Source organism: Neophocaena asiaeorientalis, unplaced genomic scaffold (genome assembly GCF_003031525.2).
Source record: "Neophocaena asiaeorientalis asiaeorientalis breed wild unplaced genomic scaffold, Neophocaena_asiaeorientalis_V1.1 scaffold134, whole genome shotgun sequence".
Taxonomy (NCBI): Eukaryota; Metazoa; Chordata; class Mammalia; order Artiodactyla; family Phocoenidae; genus Neophocaena; species Neophocaena asiaeorientalis.
The window spans coordinates 3,411,308-3,436,148 of NW_020185339.1; the positions used below are offsets into that span (position 1 = coordinate 3,411,308).

General features: G+C 35.9%; 1 protein-coding gene across 7 annotated transcripts in view; it reads left to right on the plus strand.

Moving 5' to 3' along the window:
• Positions 1–24,841, plus strand: part of PPFIA2 (PPFI scaffold protein A2) — a 458,549-nt gene that overhangs the window by 323,019 nt on the left and 110,689 nt on the right. For all 7 annotated transcript variants that reach the window (XM_024736436.1, XM_024736429.1, XM_024736430.1 and 4 more), the window contains one exon: positions 17,462–17,683. In XM_024736436.1, coding sequence (XP_024592204.1) covers positions 17,462–17,683 — 222 coding nt within the window. The remainder of the gene's footprint in view (positions 1–17,461; positions 17,684–24,841) is intronic.

The window sequence follows — 24,841 nt, forward strand, 5'->3', positions numbered from 1 at the left end:
ATTTATATTATTAGCCCAGATTCGAGAGAAGCAGAAAAAACAATTTTTTGCTGAAGTAGGATAGTTTCAGACTTTAAAAGGCTGAGTGATTCACAAGGGTTTGACAGAAAGTTTGTTCATTTATCTCTGTCCTTTTGGCATAATTTGAGTGTCTAATCTGTGACAGGGACTCTGCTTTCTTATATGGATATAGAGAAGAACAAATACTTTCCTTCCCTCTTCATTGCTTTGTCTGGTCTTTAAGCCAATCCAGGAGAATTTTTAAGTCTATCATTCAGATGTTCTGCAATTGGCCTAATTTTATTTTTCACTTTGGTAGAGTTTATCCATCTTAACATTTCTCAGGAAGCACGAGTTCCCCAGAAATTTAATGGATGTTTTACAGAACCCACTCCCCCCAAAAAAGAGATTTCTCAGGACAAGAATATTAATATATATAATGCTATACAATTTTGAACTGTTATCTTTACTGTACTATTTATTAAAATTTATTAAAATTGCCCAAGAGGAAACATAGTACACAGTGTTTCCTAAACTTGTATAACCAGAAATTCCCTTTATTTGCAGGAGAATTGCACGTGCCAAAATGAGTACTCTGAAAAATATTCCTTAATGCTGGCTCTGGCCTTTCAAAGACAGGCAGACTGTTCTTCAAAGCTGTCTGTAAACCTCATTAACAAAAGGGCTACATGCCAATGAGAACAAGATAACTTGTACAAAGCCCTTTACATTTGCCAAAAGTACTTTTACATAGTTGTTTCATTGGATTCCTGCAATAACCCTGTGATGTTTGTAGAGCAAAGATTACTGGCTCAAAGTCACACAGCTTGTGAGCCGGATGAGCCGAGATAAATAGTGTAACAAGTATACAAATATTAAAAGTGAACATGGGTGAAAAAGGTGGCATATAAACTACCTGATTTCAAAATGTAAGAGTATTTACTTCAAGCAAAGTCTTAAATCTGTCCAGATGTCTAAAAGCATGAAAGAGCTTATTAGGCTGAGCATGAGTCTTTAAAAAATCAAAAAAAACCTTAGACAAAAAAAACTTTGTTACACCCGTGAGTTACACCGTGTGATGTCTCCACAATCATCTAGTCAAGTGTACTGCTCCAGCAGTTCTTACTGTGCTCTTTGCCATCAGTTTTTTTCTTCATCCATCCCATTCCTATAACATACAAAGCTCTTCCAACTTAAAAGAAATTCTCTTTTGGTCCTACTTAGCTCCTACTTAGAGCTATTGCTCTATTTTCCACTCCCCTGTGCAGCAAAGCTCTTCGAAAGGGTCATCTACTCACTGTCCCCAGTTGCTTTCTGTGCTTTCTTTGTAAGCCTATTCCAGGAAGGTCTTTGCTCCACCACTACACAGAAACCTCTCCCGTTACCATCATCACTAATTTTATATTGCTAAATACAGTGGCCAATTCTCAGCCCTTCTTGAGTTGATGTCATAGTTGTTCACCTTCTTCTTTTTTCTTTTTAGATTCGCCTTTATTTTTCACCTGCAGTATAGGAAACTTCACTCTCTGTTTTCCTCCTCCCTCACCAGTGGCTCAGTCTCTTTTCTTGGATCATATTCTTCTTCCTGACTTCTTTTTGTTAAGCATCTAGATATGTACTTTATGTCCAGTGAGATTATTTTATCCTGAGAGTTACATTAAATTTGCTTTAAACTCCTATCCCCATCCAATGGAAGCTCCTATATACTTTCCAAGATTTTTTCAAATTCCAGAAAGTTTACATTCTCATGGTCAGACCTTGCTCTAATACTTGTTTGTTTGTTTGTTTATTAAGGTATAGTTGATTTACAATATTGTATTAGTGTTAGGTGTACAACATAGTAGTTCAGTATTTTTATAGATTATACTCCATTTAGAGTTACTATAAAATATTGGCTATATTGCCTGTTTTCTTCTTGAATTCTTAATGTTGAGGTGACCCGGGGCTCGGTTCTCCATCTTTTCTCTCAGTGATTTCAATCAGCCTCATAGCCTTAAATGCTGTCCATATGCTAATGACTTACAAATCTTTACCTCTACAGACCCTACAACCAAGTATATATATCCAACTGCCTGTTGAACATCTGTCATCTCCACATGTGCATCTAAAAGTCACTGAACCTTAAAATGTCAAAAACCTTACCCTTTGATATTCCCCTCCAAAACTCCCTGCATCTTCTCCATCTCAAATGATGGAAATCTCACCTTTCCAGTTGTTCAATCTAAAGAGTTTGGAGTTATCCTCAAGTCCTCCCTGTGTCCCACACCCCACATCAAACTGTAAAGAAATTCTATTTGCTCTACTTTCAAAATATATCCAGAATCTGCCACTTCTCACCACTTCCACTAAGCACTCTGCTCTAAACTGCTATCATCTCTCACCTGGATTATTGTAATCACCTCCTTCCAAGTCTCTCTGCTTCTCTTGTGGGCCCTTATTGTCTATTTTTAACATGACATGAATCAGAGTGATGCTTTAAAACATAAATCTGAACGTGTCAATCATATGCTCAAAACTCTGCAAGTGTTTCCCATTTACACGAGGCTCTGCATGATTTGACTTTCCTCATTCTATGACTTCATCTCCACCATCACCCCAGCCACACTGGCCTCCTGTTGACTTCCGACTTGCTCTTCCTTCTGTCTAGAATGCCCTTCTTCCAGATATCTGCGTGGCTATCCTCACTTCCATCAAGCCTTTGTTCAAATGTCATCAATATATTCTTATATTCTAAAATAAAGTATGATTCATTTATTTATAATGTCTATAATTTATAGTCTGTCACCCCAGCTAAGAATAAACTCCATAGAGTTTAATTATAATATCAGCTTTCAAATTCCCATTTTAAAACCCTATTGATATTGTCACTGAAATTGCTTAAATATATTAATTAATTTGGGGAGAATAGTCACTTCTATGATATATTGTCTTGCCATCTGTAATATGGTTTGAGTCTCCATTTATTTATGTATTTTATGTTCTTCTATAAAATTGTTTAATTTTTCACTTAGAAGTATTGCAGATTGTTAGATTTTATTTCTTATATATTGGTTCAGTATAGTGTGGAATAGCATGGGTCAGAATGGTATGCTTGACTTTATAGTCTTCAAAGTATCACTTCAAAATCAGTGGCCCCTCAAAATCAAATGCCACCCAAGTACTATTGCAATAACCCGCTGACGTACGAGCTAAATGAAACCATTCCATACCAATCACTGGCCTGGTTTTCAAGTTCCACTAACAGTAGTGTCATTCCCTAACTGAGTGGTTCTTCAGAGGTTTTCCTTTCTCCAAGTTATACCAGACTGAGGCTTAGTTTCACACTTAAGTTCCCAAATGCATCAAGATGACTGAGCCAGGAAGGTTTTTCCAGTCTTAGCCACACACCAAGCTGGAACCTGCTGACACTGGATAGTGAACTCAGGTCTCAGTCCAGACTCTTACTTCCCTCGTGGTAAGTTCTCCTTGTGAACTCTTGGAGCCCTTTCTGATGTAGTCAATTGTCTTAGTCTGTGAGAGAATTTGAAATAACACTGAACTTCATAATTAAATGGAGAGCAATTGAGTCTCTCAACATCATTAATCATTAGAGAAATGCAAATCAAAACTACAATGATATATCATCTCACACCAGTCAGAATGGCCATCATCAAAAAATCTAGAAACAATAAATGCTGGAGAGGGTGTGGAGAAAAGGGATCACTCTTGCACTGTTGGTGGGAATGTAAATTGATACAGCCACTATGGAGAACAGTATGGAGGTTCCTTAAAAAACTAAAAATACAACTACCATATGACCCAGCAATCCCACCACTGGGCATATACCCTGAGAAAACCATAATTCAAAAAGAGTCATGTACCACAATGTTCATTGCAGCTCTATTTACAGTAGCCAGGACGTGGAAGCAACCTAAGTGTCCATTAACAGATGAATGGACAAAGAAGATGTGGCACATGTATACAATGGAATATTACTAAGCTATTAAAAAGAAATGAAATTGAGTTATTTGTAGTGAGGTGGATGGACCTAGAGTCTGTCATACAGAGTGAAGTAAGTCAGAAGGAGAAAAACAAATAGCGTATGCTAACACATATATATGGAATCTAAAAAAAAAAAGAAAGAAAAATGGTCATGAAGAACCGAGTGGCAAGACGGGAATAAAGACACAGACCTACTAGAGAATGGACTTGAGGACATGGAGAGGGGGAAGGGTAAGCTGGGACTAAGTGAGAGAGTGGCATGGACATATATACACTACCAAACGTAAAAGAGTTAGCTAGTGGGAAGCAGCCTCATAGCACAAGGAGATCAGCTTGGTGCTTTGTGACCACCTAGAGGGGTGGGGTAGGGAGGGTGGGAGGGAGAAGCAAGAGGGAGGGGATATGGGGATATATGTGTATGTATAACTGATTCACTTTGTTATAAAGCAGAAACTAACACACCATTGTAAAGCAATTATACTCCAATAAAGATGTTAAAAAAAAAAAAAAAAGAAAGTCTCTCTTTTCCTCTCCCTCCAGAGGTTTCATGCTAATTATGCAAACCCCACCCCCCACCCCATTAAGACACTGTGGAAGAAATAATTTATCAAGGCTCCACTAAATATTCTTCCTCTGGGGCAGGGTGTATACTTTTCTTATATTTACATATCTAAAAGGACTCCTTAGTAATTCTTACAGCTAGAAAGATCCTCTTCAGTGTTACTTCTTTATTCTGTAGCTGAACAAAGAAACATTTGAAGACTTTCAATTGAAAACAAAAATAAAAAACAATAACAAACAAAAAAACTCCTTATGTACAATTCATCTCCTCATATCTTCTAATTATATAGATTAAGAATTTTACAGATGAGTGTTTTTCCACATTAATAATTCAATATTTTTATTTCATGTTGTAATATGAGAAATAGCTACTTTTTATATTTATGAGTGTTATTAACATTGATCATGGCAACATTAGAAATTTCTCATCTTTTATTTAGATTTAAGACACTATAAAAATGAAGTATATTTCTATTAAGCCACATACATCAGCTAGTGAATGATGTGTATTCTAGTTTAAGCATTATAAGAACTTCAGAATGACAAGAGATTCCTCAGATGAAAAGATTCTTAAATTCAGTGGAAATTAAAAAGTGGCCTAGAATTTCTGTAAAGATAATAAATCTATTTTATATTTATTAACAAAACATTATTGATCACATTAAACTAAGAACCGACAACAAAGGTCTATTGCTGGATATTTTAATTGAATAAAATTATCAGGAATTTACTTTATCATAATGAGTTTGCAGATCTCAGTGTTGAACAGTAAAATTATTAATGGAGAAGTAACTATAAGAAATCATCTGGGAGGCTTCCCTGGTGGCTCAGTGGTTAAGAATCTGCCTGCCAATGTAGGGGACACAGGTTCGAGCCCTGGTCCAGGAAGATCCCACATGCCGCAGAGCGACTAAGCCCGTGTGCCACAACTACTGAACCTGTACTCTAGAGGCTGTGAGCCACAACGACTGAAGTCTGCGTGGCTAGGGCCCATGCTCCGCAAAAAGAGAAGCCACTGCAATGAGAAGCCTGCACACCTCAATGAAGACCCAATGCAGCCAAAAATTAATAAATAAATACCTTTATTAAAAAAAAAGAAATCATCTGGTCTAGAAACCTTCCAAGCAGGGCAATATTTAGTCAATTCTATTATAGAGGTTTGTTTCTTCTCATCATTTGGAATTAAGAGATAAAGTCAAGTCGTTCCATTTGAAATATTACATTAAAAAATAATTAGTTGATTCTAGGGTCTACTATTCTTGGGTCTATTATCACATCTTTTATTACATATATTTCACCAACAATTTTATTATTGTATTACTTTGAAGCTTTTCCTCTTTATGCCAGTTTTTTAGGTTTGATGAATAAATTACATACAGTTATTAGTAAAGTACCTGGATAATATAGATCTGTGGTTCTTAACCTCAACTAAACATTGCAGTTACTTAAGGAGATTTAAAAACAATTATATGTCTGCACCCCACCCTTGGATATGGTCTAGAGTGGTTTCCATTCTATATTTTTATTCAGTTCTTCCAAGGATTCTAATGGTTGAGAATAACTGATGTGGAATACAAATATTAGTTCTGCTTTGTCATAGGCTCTAGGTTTGCAGGGATTGTAAATAAATGATTTACATATAATGAAGCAGATTTAAGGAGTCATTGTGGAATTAGAAGTAACAGCTGTGAATTCTGTGCTGTAGAATTTCAAATCAAAGACAAAATGTTGTTATTTGTTGGACAAGATTTGAAACCTGAAGTCAGGTCTGATTTTTGAGAGCTAAAAGCAATATGGAGATTAACAAAAGCAGTGTAGGCAGATGCCCAAAAGCCATAGCCTTGAAGCATTAGAAATCCCCAGTGCTGAATTGCTATCTGGTCCTTATGAATTTGGTTAATTGGTTGCTTTATTTGGTTTATTCTTTTTTCCCACATTATGCTGCATTTAAGCAGGAGTCTTCATATTCTGAGCACCCAACCTAGTGTCTGGCATATGGTAGAAGCTAAACAGAGTTTTGGTGATTGAATGAATAAATGAAACAATAAGTAGGTTTAATGAATGGATAAATGAAATGATAAATGAACAAGAGAGAATGAACAAAAAAAGAGACAGAAAATTGACAAAAGAAGGAAGCAAGGAGAGGGGTAGGTAGAGAGAAAGTACAGACTCCTAGGAATATGAAACTGGAATGCCTTCATTCAAACCTTAATCTTACGACTTTTTAGTAGTGTGACCTTAAGCAAAATATATTCTGTGCTTAAGTTTCCATTTCTGTATCCAATAGGTTGTTACAGGGATTAAAGAGTTTATGCACCTAATTCATGTGGAACAGTACCTGACACTTAGAACTTAATAATGTTAGGGAAATGGAGTAATTGTTACAAATGAAAGCTTAGAGCCAGAAAAATTTTTAGCTATAAGTTCTTGGGTAAGTACTCAATAAATGTTAGCTATTATTATAATTTGTCATTATTCTAATGAAAGATACAGTCTTATATGGGGATTTGGAGGCAAATCCAAATTTGAGAATTTGAAGTAAAATGAGGAGTACAACGATCTCTTGGAATAAAAGGAAATATTTGCTAGGGTATCAGATTGACTGAAGTCTTCCAAGTCCCTTCTTTGGTCAAGGCCTGGTCTCAGATTTACTCATATAGTCCACATACAGACTTCATTATCAGCCTATGGAATCCCTGACTGGTTCCATCTTTCATTCTGTTATGTATATTTCTTTCATCCTAATACATTGATGACTCGCATGGAATTTACAATGAACTATCAGCTCTAATTTTTGTTACTTATTATTTTTATGCCTATGAACACTTCCTTTTTATGGATTTGGGTTTTTTTTCTTTATTCTTTGTTCTACATTTCTTTTGTACTACATTTCTCTTTTCCTCACAGAATGAAATATATTTTATTACTTTCCTGTTTTAAGGATTTCTTCATATCCGCTAAAGAATTATTGGTGCTGGATATTTATGTTAATGATTGAAAATCTTAGTGTAACTTCTTTGAGCAGATAATCAATAATTCATCTCTAACCATAAAATTTTATAGAACTATTTTCAAAAATGAAATGGAACTGCTTATTGTTTACCCCTTCAATGCTGATGAATTTTAAGTATATCTGTGCCTCTAATATCTGAATTAATAGTAAGATAAATTCCTAATTTCCACTCTTTAGCATCTTTTTCTATTTTCTCTAGAAAGATTAATAAACCATGAGAAGTAAAATGCATAAAAGAAAAAAGAGCTTTTTGAAATTCATTAGGGGAGAATCCAAGACTTATGTTTTAGTCATGAAAAACATGGGCAGGGAGGTGTCAAAAATGTACAAGTCAAGTTCAGAAATATGTTCAGAATAAAGTTTAAATTATCAGCTACCATAGTGACTGTAGTTAACAATACTGTATTGTGTATTTGAAAGTTGCTAAGAGAGTAGATCTCAAATGTTCTCACTACAAAATAAAAATGGTAACCATGTGAGGTGATGGCTGTGTTAGCTAACCTTACTGTGGTCATCATTTCACAATGTATATATACATCAAATCATCACTTTATACACCTTAAACTTGCACAATGTTATGTGTCAGCTGTATCTCAGTAAGTCTGGGGGAAAACTGTCTACTGCCAAGTGTAATAGCTCCTGAGGAAAATGAAAAAGGTCAACCAAATATTCATTCCACGTGGGCAGCACCATCAAACTCTAAAAATTTATAATTAACATAGTTCCTAAATCCTCTGGAATAGCTTGTCAAGAAATATCTATCCAAGGGAGAAATCAATTATTGTTATGTTAATATAGCAATTTAAATGCCCTCTATTCTGTACACTAAAGAGGCACTCTCATCACTTAAAAGCACTGTGAAAAATTATTTATTATTATGCTTAACAAACTGCTATTCTTTGGCAGGAGAGCAATGTATGGCCACAAACATATGCCCAAAATAAGTAAAAACCATTAAAGGAGCATAAAATGCAGAATTAAAATGGTCACATTAGTAATTTAACTGTACCACTGTTTTGTAAACATGTTAGAGTATTCTTTAATATATGCTAAGGCTAGAAGTAGAGTGAAAAAAAATATTAATGGTTAGGTCATTTTGCTGGAGATTATCAAATTCAAAGAGAGACCCATTTCCATTTTTTACCTGGTATAATATGGAAGAACATGTGTAAATTCCTGGCTTCATCTCATGAGAAGTCACTGTGACTGTGACATGATGAGGCCTCTGGGGCTTCATTTATTCCACTTGGTCTTACACACAGGCTGTCTATTTTGACCATATTATTTATTTTAAGGTGAATTTATAACAACGCTTTCCTAATTTTACTTCAAATTTTTCCACTCTTATAGATAATTCATCTATATAGTGCTTTTAAAACAGGATAAAAAAAAGACTAGATTCCCTGTCATAAACTTTATACAATGAAAGCTAAGTATATTGTCTCTATATTTCTTTTCATTTTGAATCCTTACTGTTTTTCCTAAAACTCGTCATATTCATTAATGGAAACATTCATTCATTCATCCAACAAATATATTTTTGTGGAAGATGCTGTTTTGGTCACTAGAGACATAGAAGGAATCAAAACATTTATTTAGTCAACAAAAGTCTATTGCATCATGTGCCAGGCATCTTTCTAGACACTTGTGATACACCAAAGAGTAAACATATAAAGGCTCTTTACCTCCTGAAGCTTATAATCCAGCAAGTTGGAGGAGGTTAGCAGAAAATAAACAATAAATATAAATAAGTAAATCATTTGTCATGTTAAAAGATGATAAATGCTATTGAAGAAAAAAAAATTAGAGAAACACAAAAGGATCAAGAGTCCTAGGGAAACATAGGGATGGAGACAGTTTGCACTTTTAAATAAGGTGGTCAAGATTGGCATCCTTGAAATTGTTGAGGTTTTTAGTCATGTGGGTTACTAGGGGAAGAGCATTCCAAGCAGAAGGAAGAACTAAGCAAAGACTGTAACTTGGGACAGTGATTGACTTTATTAGAGGAACAATGAGTTTGCCAGTGTGGCTGAAGCAAGAGAGCAAATGGGAGAATAGTAGGAGAGAGTTCAGAGAGGTAAAGGCATGGGGGAAGGGGAGGGGAGTAAGGAAGGGTAAGGGGGATGGGGCAGTGGTTATTGCTCACTGTAAGTTTTCGCTCTTGTGCTGAGTAGAATGAAAAATCATTGTAGTGTTTTGAGCAGAGGAATAACTTTATCTATCATGTAACAAGATCACCATGCATCACTCTGGTTGTTTTAAGAATGAACATAAAAGGACAAAGTTAGAAGCAAAGAGACCAGTTAGGAGGTTATTACAGTGATTCTAGTGAGAGTAGATGATGCAGACAAGGGCTGGTGTTGAGCAGGAAAAACCAGCTACCAATCCCAGGTGAGGATTTGCATGGAGGATGGCAAAGATTATAACAGTACCAACCACCAGAAGTCAGAGCCCACATACCTCAGCCTATTGCATCTTCTGGGGTTTCAGAGTCAGCAAAGAGGACTGACAACAAGGAGCTCCTTGACATACAGGAGGTAGCCTACATGGGGAAGATTCACATGTACTGCAAAGATAAAGCAAACATGTTTTCCTAATAGATTGCCCCTGCTCTGCTCATAGAATCTTCCTCCGGTTCCCATCTCACCCAGAGTAAAAGTCAAAGTTCTACGGTGATCTCAAGAACCCACATCATCTGCCCATCTATATCCACTCCCATCCTCTTGCTGTAGTTCATTCCATCCTAGCCACACTGGGTCCCCTTGAAAATTCTAAACCCACTTGTGTCTCCCAACCTTTGATCTTTCCAACTGGAACAACACTACTCACAGAAAGGTGAAGAGAGGCAGCAAGATCAGCATCTGTGGCCTGCACAAATCTCTCGTGGCTAGGGAACTGGTCCTTCCTGGTAGCAGAGGCAGGACAATGGACTGCACGCACGCCTCTCATGCTGCAGGAGAAGACCCGTTCTCTTCCCATGAGGGGCAGATACACTGGTGGGGCTGCCAGGTGACATACAGCACATGCAATACAAGGAAGTTCACTGCATACCTAGAACAGGGAAATGGTTTCTCCTAATAAGGAAGAAGAATCTGGGGCCAAGTTATAGCTTGACACCTAGCTTCCATGTACGGGAATATTCCAGATGCAGGACATTGACTGGGCAATCCTGGAGAGGGTTGGCAGTTTGCATGAAGACTGCTTCCCCAACAGGTGACAGCAGTAGACAGCACGAAAATGAGTCATATTTATTCTATTGCAAAGATAAGGCAAACATGTTTTTCTAATAGACTCAATAGGAGATGGGAGAAAAAGAGAGGACTTGGTGGTGACACCAAAGTTTTTCAGCCTGTGGAAGCATATGGAAGGATGGAGTTTTTACCAACTGAGCTGGTGAAGGTTGAAGGTGAAACAGGTTTGGGGAAGAGGCACAGGAATTTGGTTTTGAACATTCTGAGTTTGGTTGGACTGCCTATTTGATATTCAAGCAGGAAAATGGAGTAGTAGTTGAACATACAAGAATATGCAGGTTAAGCCTGGGATAGAGAGAAAATTTAGGAATATATATTTTAGTGAGTGAGACAGACAACAAACAAAATACATATTACATAGCAGGAATAAAAGACCTCTCTGATAAAGTGATATGTGAAGAGATCTTTAATGATACCTTCTTAGTCACCTTTGATGATCCTCCCCTCTGACTCCACAGGTGATCTCATCCAGTGTTATAATTTTTCATAGAAAACATCCGTGCACTGACTACTCCTGACTGCAGGCTCATGCAACAGCCTAAGAGACTTAACTTTGACATCTCACAAGTTACCTCAAACTTTGTTTCCAAAACCCAGTTCTTTATTTTACCCCATCCTAATCCCAAATCTGTTTCTTCTGAAGATTCCCCCTCTTCTATAAATAGCAACACCATTCTTCTAATTGAAGACCAAAATTCTTAAAGTCATGCTTGAGTCTATGCTTTTGGTCACATATCACGTCTAATCCATTGAAAGAATATGACTAATTCTCACAACCTTCACTGCTAACACCCTGGTGCAAGCCAGCATTATCATCCACCTGGATTACTTAAAAGCCTCTATAATTCATCTCTTTAATTTCATCCTTTACTCCTACAGTCTGGCTTTTACAAGAAAGCAGAGGGATGCGTTGAAAATGTGAGATCATGCCACTCCTCTGCTCAGCACCTTCATAGGGTCCCCATCTCACCCAGAGTAAAAGTCAAAGTCCTGCAGTGATCTCAAGAACCCACATCACCTCAAGAACTCATATCATCCTTCCACCTATACCCACTCCCATCTTCTTGCTGTAGCCTATTCAATTCTAGCTACAACGGGTGGCTTTAAAAATCCTATACCCACTTGTGTCTCCCAGTTTTTGATTTTTCTGTTTCCTTTGTCAAGTAAACACATAATTTATGCTTTCATTCTGGGTTTGGCTCAATGTTTTCTTTGCATAATCAATTCCCCTAGTATATGCTTGACCCAAATACTGCATGTGACATACTGAGCAATTTTTCATTGTCTCTCTGAAATTCAGATTTACCTGGGTAGGTAAAAATTCGGGAGATGGATGATGGTGAGAGTAGCACAGCAATGTGAATATACTTAGTGCCACTGAACTGTACAGTTAAATATGATTAAAGTAGTATGTTTTATATTATGTGACTTTTACCACAATAAACAATTTTTTTAATTAAAAGAAAATAATAAAGTACATTCCAAAGGAAAAAAAATGTTTAACTGGGTACCCTGTATTTCATCTGGCAACTCTAACTGTGGGGAAGTGGGAAGGAAAAATTGATGCTGAGCAGGCAAGCAAAAATTGTCCACTACAGGCAGCTAAGAAAGGCTTTACGCAGACCACCAGGATCATGAGATGAGCAGGTTGCCAGCACATGATTACAGGTAACTTCCCTGTTCAGAAACCTTTGATGACTCTCTGTCATTCTGTTTAGTACCCAAAGTTCATGCTATTTCACATGAGAAGCTAAGGACATCTTAATGTATGCTGGCCCTCCCTTTCAGGTCTCATATCCTCCCATTTCCCCCACAGCACATCTTTTGCTCTGCACACAGGGCTACTCATAATCCCCCTGCAGAGAATGCCTCCCTGCCTTTGCTCATGTTGTTTCTCCTTCCTGGAATAACTACCCCCTCCCTTATTTTACTTGAAATATAATTGCTTACCTTTAAAAACCCAACTCAAAGAGTGTCACAAAAGGTATCATCTTTCTGCTCCCATAACACAAATATGTAAGCAAAACATAGCTCTATGATAATATTTCATTGCAGTACTTAATACCTGCTTGTTTGTGTGTCACTTCTCTGCTAGATGAAAATTTCCTTAATGTCGGGAATGTATCATCATATTTTTTAAAAATCCTAAAACCTAATTTCTTCCATTTGGCACATAGTAGGTACTCAGTAAATAATTATTGATTGAATCAAAATATATATTTAAAACATTTTATCATCTGAGCCTTTATTGCCTTTGAAAACTAGTAATTTAAGTGTATACTTCTACACTTTAAAATAAAAAAAATCGAAGTCTTTATAAACTTATGTTAAGAAATAACTTCTTGGTATAACACCAAAAGCACATAAAGGAGAAAAATGATAAATTGGACTTCATTAAAATTAAAAACACTTTCAAACTGTGCCATCAGGAAAGTAAAAAAGATAATCGAAATACTGGAAAGAACTATTTATAAGTCATATATCTGACAAAGGACTTGTATCCAAAGTATATATAAGCAATTCTTATAACTCAATAATAAAAGACAAATAACCCAATTAGTAAATGGGCAAATACTTTGAATGGACATTTCCACAAAGTAAATACACAAAACGTCAGTAGACATAAGAAAAGATGCTCAACATAATTAGTCATTAGGGATTGCAAATCAAAACCACAAGGAGATTCCACTTCATACCCACAAGAATGACTATAATAAAAAGACAAGTTTTGGTGAGGATGTGGGGAATTGGAACTCTCGTGATTGCTGGTGGGAATGTAAAATGGGGCAACCACTTTGGGAAATATTTCTTCAAAATGTTAAACATAGAATTATCATATGATCCAGCAATGCTTCTCCTAGGAGAATTCTTCTCCTAGGAATCTCCTAGGAGTTCCACAAGAACTGTAAACGTATGTCCACACAAAGGCTTGTACACAAATGTTCACAGGTACATTATTCACGGTAGTCAAAAGGTGGAAACCATTGAAATGTCTATTAACTGATGAATCTATAAATTACATGTAGAATATTCACATGGTAAAGCACTATTCAGCAATAAAAGATATGAAATACTGATAATATGCCACAACATGAATGACTCTCAGAAACATTATGTTCAGTGAATAAAGCCAATCACAAAAGACTGTTCTGTGATTCCATTTATGTGAAAGGTACATAATATGCAAATCTGTATTGAAAGAAAGTAGATTAGTGGCTGCCTCGGGCTGGGGGTGGGGGTCTGCTCTTAGGGGACTGCTAATGGGTATGAGGTTTCTGTTAGGGGTAATGAGAATATTCTCAAATTAGATTACATCGATAGTTGCACAACTCTTTAAGTATTCTAAACACCGTTGACATTTACACTTGAAATGGTTGAACTTTATGGTATGTAAATTAGATCTCGATAAAGCTATTTAAAATAAGCATTGGGTTTTCCTTTAATTCTCTCATTTGCCCTTTATGTTAAAGTGCCACAATTTTAAAGGTAGATCAAGATAATAATGATTTGGAACAAAGTTGCATATTCTTTTTCTAAGGTATACACCACAGGTTTAAGATGACCTTTCCACTCCGAAATTATGAAAACATATATTAAGCTTAGCACAAAATATATTTAAGGTGATTTGAACAGATGAAATATTACACATTTTTAAACATATAATGTCAATAAGCACTTCAGAGAAAAATTGACTGTTCAAAAATTTTCCATGGGTAGTACTAAATTCCAAAGTAGCATAAGGACTATGCAGTACACATCTGTTACTTAAAGGAATTGAAGAGGTTAACATTTTGAAAGTGTTTTATTTTCGTTGTCTGATTACTATTTACATTTACTTAAATTTCTCTTACCTTGAGCCCATTAAAAAAATTGCAACTTTTAGACAAGATTTTAATGGACTTCAGGTGCACAGATTTGGAATAATCATTTTTCTAATTAGAAAATTAACATCATTCAGTTGCACTGAACAAATATTTGTAGAATTTATACACGTGTGTGTGTGTGTATGTGTACTGTTGTATGTATATTCATATAGCTATACATACACATACTACATTCTTGTTACTTGTCAATACCATCCAGCATGTGTTATTTTATCGTTTTGATTTTTATGTTCTGATTAAAAGTAATACGGTAAAGGGTAGATGAAATGACCTCGGAATTCAAAGTTCTGCATTTTAATTCAAATCAACTTCGTGTAATTACCTAAGTCTCAGTTTCTCCAAAGTTCTTAAGGACTCAAATCTTAAATGTAATTTTTCAATGACAGAAAACATTTTTCACTGCAAAAATGTATTTTCTAATGACTTTTGTAGTTTCTAAAAATTGCCATTTTTTAGTTGACTAGAGGAAATTCTCAATGTGAGGAGGCAGAAATTCTATTAAAGCTTAAGGTTGCCTCATTACTTGTAAGTGGTGTACAGAGTTCGAAGATATTTGCTATTATTACAGAAATCCTGTAATATCATACCTCAGTTATCCCAAATTTGGACATAATTGATTGGCAGGTCGCTCTAGCCTTTCTCTCTAAACCAGTTCTCAATTGCTGTCGAATGAATATAAATAGGCTTTTCCCAGTTCAATGTACAGATAATGGTATCTTATATAAATGTCACTATAAATGTTTTTGGGTTTTGTGTTCATAAAAACTGTCTAAAATGTTGGTTTTTTATTAGCTTCACAATAACACTGCTCTGCATTGTATGTGGTATTGCACGCCCCAACGGAGGGTTTAACTTTGGAAAGGCAGTTCCCTTCCACTAAGAGCAATTGCTAGGCATGTTCTCAGCTCTGATCCCTCCACAAGCAAACAATCCCAGCAGCTAGGGGAATCAAGACTCTGAAGGAGCAACTGGTCAACTGACCTTTGATCCTTTCCAACATTCTTACACCTTTCACTAGATAATAAGAAGTTTGGCACTTGCAATACAAAAGTTCAGTAATATTTTCAAAGTACTAATTCTGCAAATCCAACTGGTATCTTAAGATGCTATCTTAAGACTGACTCTGCCCTTTTAATTTTGATTTGTCCAACTGTTTCTCCACGTGTTAGGTAACTGGACTTACCAATACCTCTTGCCATTTGTTTGCTTTCCCATTCTCTCTATTTTATTTTTCTCACTGCTTTTGTGATGCTTTCTATACTCCTCCTTTTATCCTACAGTCAGTTTTGTCTAATATGACATTTGCATTCCAAAATATCATGAGTTATGCAAAATTTCAAAATAAAAAACAGGGCTTATGGGGGAAAGGGGTTTGCAGTACAACACTAAAACCTTTATCAATGACTTTTAAAAGAAATAGAATACTATTTCTAAATACTATTTCTAGTATTTCTAATACTAAAAATAGTAGCACAGTTTTACACATGTTAAATGGTTAAGGATTGCATACCTGCTGTGATAAATTTAACTCTTTACTTTGAAAAAGATCTGAAGTTTGCTGATCACAGTGGATGTCAGAAGGGTGATAGCTGTGATCTATTGTGAAGTGGTGGAAGGAGGAGTATCTAAAATCAGACAGGTGTAACACAGATATGGATGGGCTGACTCAAAGCCCTTGATGAAGTGTGAAGTTGGTGTTAGATGTTTGAGGAAAGTGCATGTGTACATTTTGTATATTCCTACACTGATTGATTCAGCTAGGTCTGGTTTTCTGTGTTCAGCCAGTGATTATCAGGAATGAGATCGTACATAAGAAAACACAAAAGTTACATTATGTTCAAATTGTTTCTTTTTTGTTTTTCAAATTGTTTCTTATTGTCAAATTGTCATGCTAGAATGAATTCATATTTTCCAAACAAGCATTCTAACAGAATTGATAGTACTTTTTTTCCTCCATACTTTCCTATTTCTAGTTTATTGTGATCTCTTTCTCTTAGCACTTATTTCTCCCCAGTTCCTGCACTGTCTTCACCACAAAATTTCTCCAGTGCAGCTAGGCTGTAGGTCATCCTTCTGAAGACATGAGTTACCCTGGTTTCCAGGCAGCCCCTTCAAAAAGAGGAAAAATCAATCTCAGAGTATTTAAACTCTTCAGCCTCTTTCCTGTGGATTGTGTGCACTCATTACTTTTATGTTGATAGCAATATAGAAAGCAAGACTTTTCTATGCTATACCTTTGTTCCAGCTAGGTCAGATTCACAGCAGGAATAACTTTCTTTAAAAGAAAAGTGTAAGTTTTCTTTTACTGAGAGTCATTGAAAATAAGACTTGCAAATTCACAAAGGATCTTGAATAAAAATAGAAAATATTACATAGTTTCTGTGCCCTTATTTATTATTTAATAATAACATGCTGAGTTACATAAATATTTATTTATAATAAATTTTATATGTAATTGATTAAAAATGCTGCCACTTATTGAATGTTTATGCTATATCCATGTTTTGTGCTAAACCGTGTATAATGTAGCATATATAATAGTTTCCAGTTCAAATGCATCTATTAACCTATTTGAAAATTACTGATCTACTTTTATATTTTAATGTCAATTATGAGTTTTCTCAGAAACTTAGTTTTCCTCCAAAGCTAGTTCTGTTAGAGTTCTTATTTCTCAGTATGAAATCTTTATCAGTGTCATATCTTTAAGTTCATGAATTTTAAATTAAAGATGAAGAAAATTCTAAGTGCAGTTTCTTTCTCTTTTCCTGCAGCGTTTGTCCAATGGTTCTATAGATTCAACTGATGAAACAAGTCAAATAGTTGAACTACAAGAATTGCTTGAAAAACAAAACTATGAAATGGCCCAAATGAAAGAACGTTTAGCAGCCCTTTCTTCCCGAGTGGGAGAGGTGGAACAGGAAGCAGAGACAGCAAGAAAGGATCTCATTAAAACAGAAGAAATGAACACTAAGTATCAAAGGGACATTAGGGAGGTAAGTGATTCGCGGCACTTTCAGTCTTTGCTTCCTGAATGCTGTCTCAGAGATGCTTTTTCCATAATTTCCCCTAATGCATATACTCTTTACCTTTTCTCAAAAGACCGTAAATCAGTATGCATTATATTAGTTATGAAACTTGTTCACTAAGGCAAAAATAGTTTACTTCATCACCCCTTTATTTTTATTTTTTTTCTGCTTTACAACAAAATGAATCAGTTATATATATACATATGTTCCCATATCTCTTCCCTCTTGCGTCTCCCTCCCTCCCACCCTCCCTATCCCACCCCATAAATATGTATGGAAAGAAAATGTTGGTATCAAATCTCAGAAGTAATAAAAACTACAGGTTTTTAAATGAATTTTTAAATGTTTTAAGCTGTTAATTTTAAATAACCCTAGATTCGGGTACGAATAATGAATTGCTATACTCTTAGCAGATGGGAATACTCAAAGACATTACTTTAAAAATATCCCTCTTATTTTGGTTTTCTATCTGTGAATGTGAAAGTACATGTGTGAAAGTGGGAACCTTTCTTTCTCTATATGTTCAGTTCTTACTAAACTTAACAACACTTCATCTATTTGAAAAAGTGGGTACTTTAAAGTTACGACAAAAATTACAAGGAGATGTCTTATTTGTGATATTGCCAAATCATCGTACCAGCTGAGGTGAAAAGTTTAGAATCTTTTCACTGTTATCACTCTATTTAATTAAAAAGAAAATTATCTATATTTATGAAAATTTTATTTTGTGACTTTTCACCTTTTCCATTTTTACATGTTCTTTTAAATCATATTTTTATTTTTTTATCTTTTGTACATCATTAACTAGCTGTTATTGGAGTTGACTCTATGTATCCAATTCTTTTCTTCCAATTCTCCTTTGAGCCCATTTTATCATACTTTTGCCTCCACGGTCCCATCAAAACTGTTCTTATCCAGTTTGACCTCCATGTTGCTGAATCCAGGAGACACTTCTCAGTCCTTGGAAGCACTTGATCTAATTACCACTTCCTGGTGTATTTCTTCACTTGGCTAATAGCACACTACACTGTTCCTGATTTTCCTTCATTTTTACTTGTTACCCCCATCTCAGGCTCCTTTACTGGCTCTACTTCTCATCCCCAACCGTGGAATGCCTTTCCTCCTCAATTTACCTTAACTCCCCTGGTAAATTCATGCCGTTTCATGGCTCCAAAAACTACCCGTGGTCTTATGATTCCCACTTTATATCTCCACCTTATCCATCTCTCCTGATTTCCAGATGCCTGTATCTAGATCTCTAACGGGTATCTCAAAATTAACATTCTCAAGACTGTTTTCCTGATATTCCCCCCAAGAAGCCAGACTTACTTGCAGTCTTACATATCTCAGCTGACGGCAACTCCATTATTGGTGCTTAGACCAAAAACCTTGGAACTGTCCTTGGTACCTCTCTTTCACTCACACACTGCATTTGCTTCATCCATAAATCTTATTACTTCCAACTTCAAAATATATCCGTCCTGTGACCTCTTCACACACTCTTCATGGCTCTGCCTTATTTCACACAACCACCATCTCTCATTGGATTATTCTAATAGTCTATACTCAACACAGCAGCCTGAGTGACCTCTTGCAGTGTAAGTCAGCTCAAGTCACTTTCTCCTTAAAACTCTTCAATGGCTACCTATTCTACTTACAGTAAAATCAAAGTCCTTGCAGTGGTCAACAACCCTGTACAATCTCTACTCCCACCCTCTCACCTCTGGGAACTCATCTACTACTCTTTCACTTTAATCCACTCAGTTCAGTTACTGTGGCCTCTTAAGCAAGCCAGATCTATTCTGTTGCATTTTCTTTTCCTTCTGCCTTTTACTCAAATGTCTTAGTGAAGTGTTCCCTAACCGTGGTATTTACACATATACACTCTCCTTCTTCTTTCATTTGTTAAAAATCTCACAGAATTACTGCCATCTGACACAGTATGTACTTTGCTGATTTACTTGTTTGTCATATGCTTTCCTCTCCACTGTATATAAAGATTCATAAGAGCTGGGGTTTTTTGTTTTGTCTAGTTTTGTTCATTGCTCTATTTTAATCACATACACAACTACTGAGTATATACTAGGCACTCAAAAGCTCTTGTTGAAAGGATGGATATTTACGGGTGTTAGGTGTAAACATAAAAAGGCATGGATGAAATCAGAATATATCCCCAAACAATGCCTACTATCTCAGAGTAAGGTAGATAATCCATGAAGTGGTTCTGTCACCGCACAGATAATGATACACCTTTTTATGAGTTAACAGTTCGGGAATGCATCTCTCATCTTCACTCCTCCCACAACCCAAACTCAGAGAATTTATAAAGTACATGCAGTTTAACCCCTCTTCTATATTACTGTTAAGGAACACTAAGATTTTTGACTAGTAAACCACCAGGGCCATTTCTTGAGCTTTTGCTCATTTCCTATTTCTTCATTCTCTTAGTCCCACAGATTTAGCTGTTTTTCTTTCACTTAACACTCACCTATTATATTAATGCTTGTTTAATCCAGTGTCATTTGCAGATAGAGCCCAGTATCTCCAGCTCTCCCTTTCTTATAACCTAAGTAAAACTAACCCTTTGATTCTAATAGTCTTTGGATGTAGGTGACAAAAAGCTAAGTCAGATTTAAAATGTCAATCATATATCTGATGCCAAATTTTTTTTTATAATTAGGAATACCTTCTCACAGGTAAGGTGTTCTGCTTTCACCAGGAATTCTTTGTTTTTTTCAATTTATTTATTTATTTGTTTTTATTTTTGGCTGTGTTGGGTCTTCATTGCTGTGTGCGGGCTTTCTCTAGTTGCGGTGAGCAGGGGCTACTCTTCGTTGTGGTGCGTGGGCTTCTCATTACGATGACTTCTCTCATTGTGGAGCACGGGCTCTAGGCACGCGGGCTTCAGTAGTTGTGGCATGCGAGCCTCAGTAGTTGTGGCTCGTGGGCTTTAGAGCACAGGCTCAGTAGTTGTGGCGTACGAGCTTAGTTGCTCCACAGCATGTGCGATCTTCCCGGACCAGGGATGGAACCTGTGTCCCCTGCATTGGCAGGCGGATTCTTAACCACTGTACCACCAGGGAAGCCCCTCACCAGGCCACCAGGGAAGCCCCTCACCAGGCCCTCACCAGGCCCCTCTTTTACAATATAACTATTCTTATCAGCTCTATAAGTTCTGGGTAGTTATATCTTAGAAGAGTTTCACAAGAAAGGAGTATTCCTCATCACTCACCTTTGAGGGGGCTTGCAAACACAAATGTCTTCAAAACCAGGTAAACAATATAAATGTGTGAAGTGCCAGGTGTAACAGTAGGAAGTGATAGGGTTAATGAGACCTGAACAAGGAGCCTATAATCTGTCTGCCTTTCTAGATGCATCACGTGTGTGTGTGTATGTGTGTGTGTATTAAGCACACTGTGAAGACCAAATAAAATATTTCCCATAAGATTCAGGATGCAAGCCATGGGAGCCTGGTTTATATTTAATTTCTTTAATTCCTTCTGTCCCTAAAGGGGACTTGTCCCTAACTTGTCCAAGGCCTAACCACTATTCTCCCCAACACACTACCTTCCCCACCCCCCAGCACCAGGAAGAATAGAGGACTACCCCAGCTTCAAAATCTGTGCTTCTTCCACTATGAGCAGCTTCCAAAATCAACAAGATGCAATCATTTACTCAGTGATAGCAACTATCATAAAAAATGCAGCTGCACTATAACTGCTTCCTAAATAATCTATCTTTTGATCTTTTCAATAAGCAAGAAAATGTGAAAATCACATACTTTAAAAAGGTATCACATAACACTGAAAACTCCGGACTTCGCTTTTATGTGTTCTTGAGCTGTGGTCACAACAAAGTCTACCAGATTGCATGATTTTAAGTAGAAAAGACAAACAAGGTGATTCTCCTTGCTACCCCTATAGCACTGCTAACCCAGTATGATTTATATATGATATAAGCAATAACTATTTGTTGAATTAATTAGGAAAAAAATAGAGAATAGGAAAAAACTGACCACATAATTAAAAACTGCAATGCATTTTGCTGTGCATGTGCATGGTCTAATATATCTGAAACAAATTGTGTAAATATATTTCATTCATGGTTTCAGAATACATTTTTGCAATTATTCTTTGTCAAGAAATAAATCTATTCAAAGTTTACTTTTCTTTTTTTTCTTTTTAAGCCAGGGTGATGATTACATCTGTTTAATGTCTTGTATATTTACAAAGTTTACTTTTGTTTGAAGTTTTGTCTTAAGCGCTCCTTAAATTGACTGTCACTTCTTGGAGTAAGGGTTAAAGCTTGGCATAGTACCCAGACTAGAAAATATAGTCAGTCTCATATGGAGGCTTAGTTTACCTCTCCACTCTTTTTTTCTTTTTTTTTTAAATTGGGGTATAGTTGCTTTACAATGGTGTGTTAGTTTCTGCTGTACAACGAAGTGAATCAGCTATATGTATACATATATTCCCCTCCCTCTTGGACCTCCCCACCATCCCATCCCTCTAGGTAACCACAGGGCACCGAGCTGAGCTCCCTGTGCTATATGGCAGGTTCCCACCAGCTGTCTGTTTTACACATGGTAGTGTATATATATCAATCCCAATCTCCCAATTCATCCGACCCCCCTTTCCCCCTGCCCCATGTCCACACGTCTGTTCTCCACGTCTGCATCTCTATTCCTGCCCTGCAAATAGGTTCGTCTGTAACATTTTTCTAGATTCCACATATATGCGTTAATATACGATATTTGTTCCACTCTAATCAAGAAGGCTACTAATCGGGTATTTGGATACTAATATCTCATTAAATATATTGATATTCAAAGAGAATTTTCTGTGAAGTATTTCAGTTATATTTTGTTTTGTGAATACAGCTTATCACTCCAACTTCTTATTAAGAGCTCTTTGAATGTTCACTATGTGATTATATGAGTGAATACATATCAATTTTGTCTTTTCTATTATCTGAAACATGGAGTTATACTTTTCACTTTACTAGCTCTAAGTTACTATAGAATTATATTTATTTGATATAATAAAATCCAGTTTTAACATAAACTTCAAGTTAAGAGAAAATTAATCCTTTATGCAGTTTTTCAACTTTTTTTAGGCAGCAGTTTTCAGGAACTAGAAAAAGCTTTCTTTTTTAAAATTTCCAAGTAACACACAGCGAAAAGATACTTCTCCAACATGTAAATTCAAAATTTATTCTTGGCAACACAGCCTGCAGTTATAAATTGAATCTCCCATATGAATCACTGAATTAAAAATGAAATACGAAAGTCACATCCAATGACTCCTATATGTAATATACGCCATTGTCAGATCAGCTAATTATAGGCATAATAGTAAGAAAAAGATAATACATAAATAATAATAAAAAGCTATTATTTATTTAGTGTGTATTGTACATGGTAATAAAAAAGAATAATAAAAAGGAAGCTAGAATTTACTGAGTATATATTGTACATAAGACATCATGCAAAGCACTTAAAATATATCACAACAATGTCATGTATTAACATCCCAACCAAAAACCGAAAAAAAAAATATATAAGAAAAAAGAAAGCACATGAAGTTTAGAAAAGCTAAGCAGTGTTTACCCATAACAGGGTTAATAAGTATCAAAAACTAGAATTTAAAGCAAGTATGTACTACTTCATGCTCATGTTCTAAAGAAACACGTGTATGCCTTTAACTGAATTTATGGCTATTATAATTTTGTAAGATGTTTATATATGTAGGCTAAATTTAGACTTTTTCTTGGGCTACAAAATTGACATAACATTCCTAGAGTTCTGTGTGAAAATGAAATTAACAATACAGAATTAATAATTGTAAGCAGCACTTTGAAGGAATAGTCTAAGATTGAAAACTCTACCCTCATTGGACTAAAAAATATAGGAAACAGAAAAAGTCAAAATCTTAAGCAAAAGCTTTTTAAATAGTAGCTTTTGTTTGGATGGCTAAAATCTAGGGATGCATATATAATGTTGAAAAAAATTAGTTTGGATAATTTTTGCCAAATTGATGGATTAATTGCTGCATACATTTGAACATTAATATTAACATAATTAACCAAGTAGTCTTTAGTTTGGTCTTGAAGTTCAGCAAGACTAAGGTAGTCAAAAAGGCAACAAAATCTCATTCCAGATAGAAATGTTGCAGAGTGTGTTAGTTTCCTAGGGCTGCCATAACAAATTACAATAAAAGGGATGGCTTAAAACAACAGTAATTTATTCTCTCATAGTTCTGGAGACTATAAGTCCAAAATCAAGGTATCAACAGAGCCATACAGTATTCCCTCTGAAGGCTCTGGTGAAGTATTCTTCATTGTGTCCTCTAGCTTCTGGTGGTTGCTAGCAATCCTTGGTGTTCTTGGCTGGTGGCAGTATAAAGACAATCTCTGTCTCCTTTTTCACATTGCACTTTTCTCTGTATATCTTCGTCCCCAAATCTTCCTTTCCCTATAAGAACACCAGTCACTGGATTTAAGGCCCATCCTATCCTGTATGATCTCATCTTAACTTGATTACATCTGTAAAACCTTATTTACAAAGGATATCACGTTACCAAGTCCTAAGTGAACATGAATTTTTCACTATTCCTCTCAGTACATAGAGATATTGTACATAAAGAAAGTGTCAGGACATTAAGCTATGTGTTTGCAAGGCTTTGTAGCTCAGATTTTACATTGAAGATGGAGGGGAACATACAAAGGTATTGTCAAGAAGCAAGTTGGTCAGCAGGTTGGGAATAAGTAATCAGGAAAAAAGACTAATGGCAAGATGACAGATTAGGCTATTAAGTGGGAGTTAGGGTAGAGGAGTTTTCAAGGATGATCCTAAATTTCTGTGCAGCACGGTGTAATTCCCTAGTCAAGTAATACTAGGTAGGGGGAGGCAGGGAGACTAAGGACAACATGATGAGTTTCTTTATAGAATATGACTTTTTAATTAATTTTAATTTTTTTATATACACATAATTTTCAAAGTCAAATACTATCAAGAGAGTACAAATCTAAACATACATGTGCACAAAACACATACATATACAAAAAGCCACCACTTACCTCCCGTCTCACTTCCCTGAAATTCTTTCCCCCCCTCCACTGTGTCCA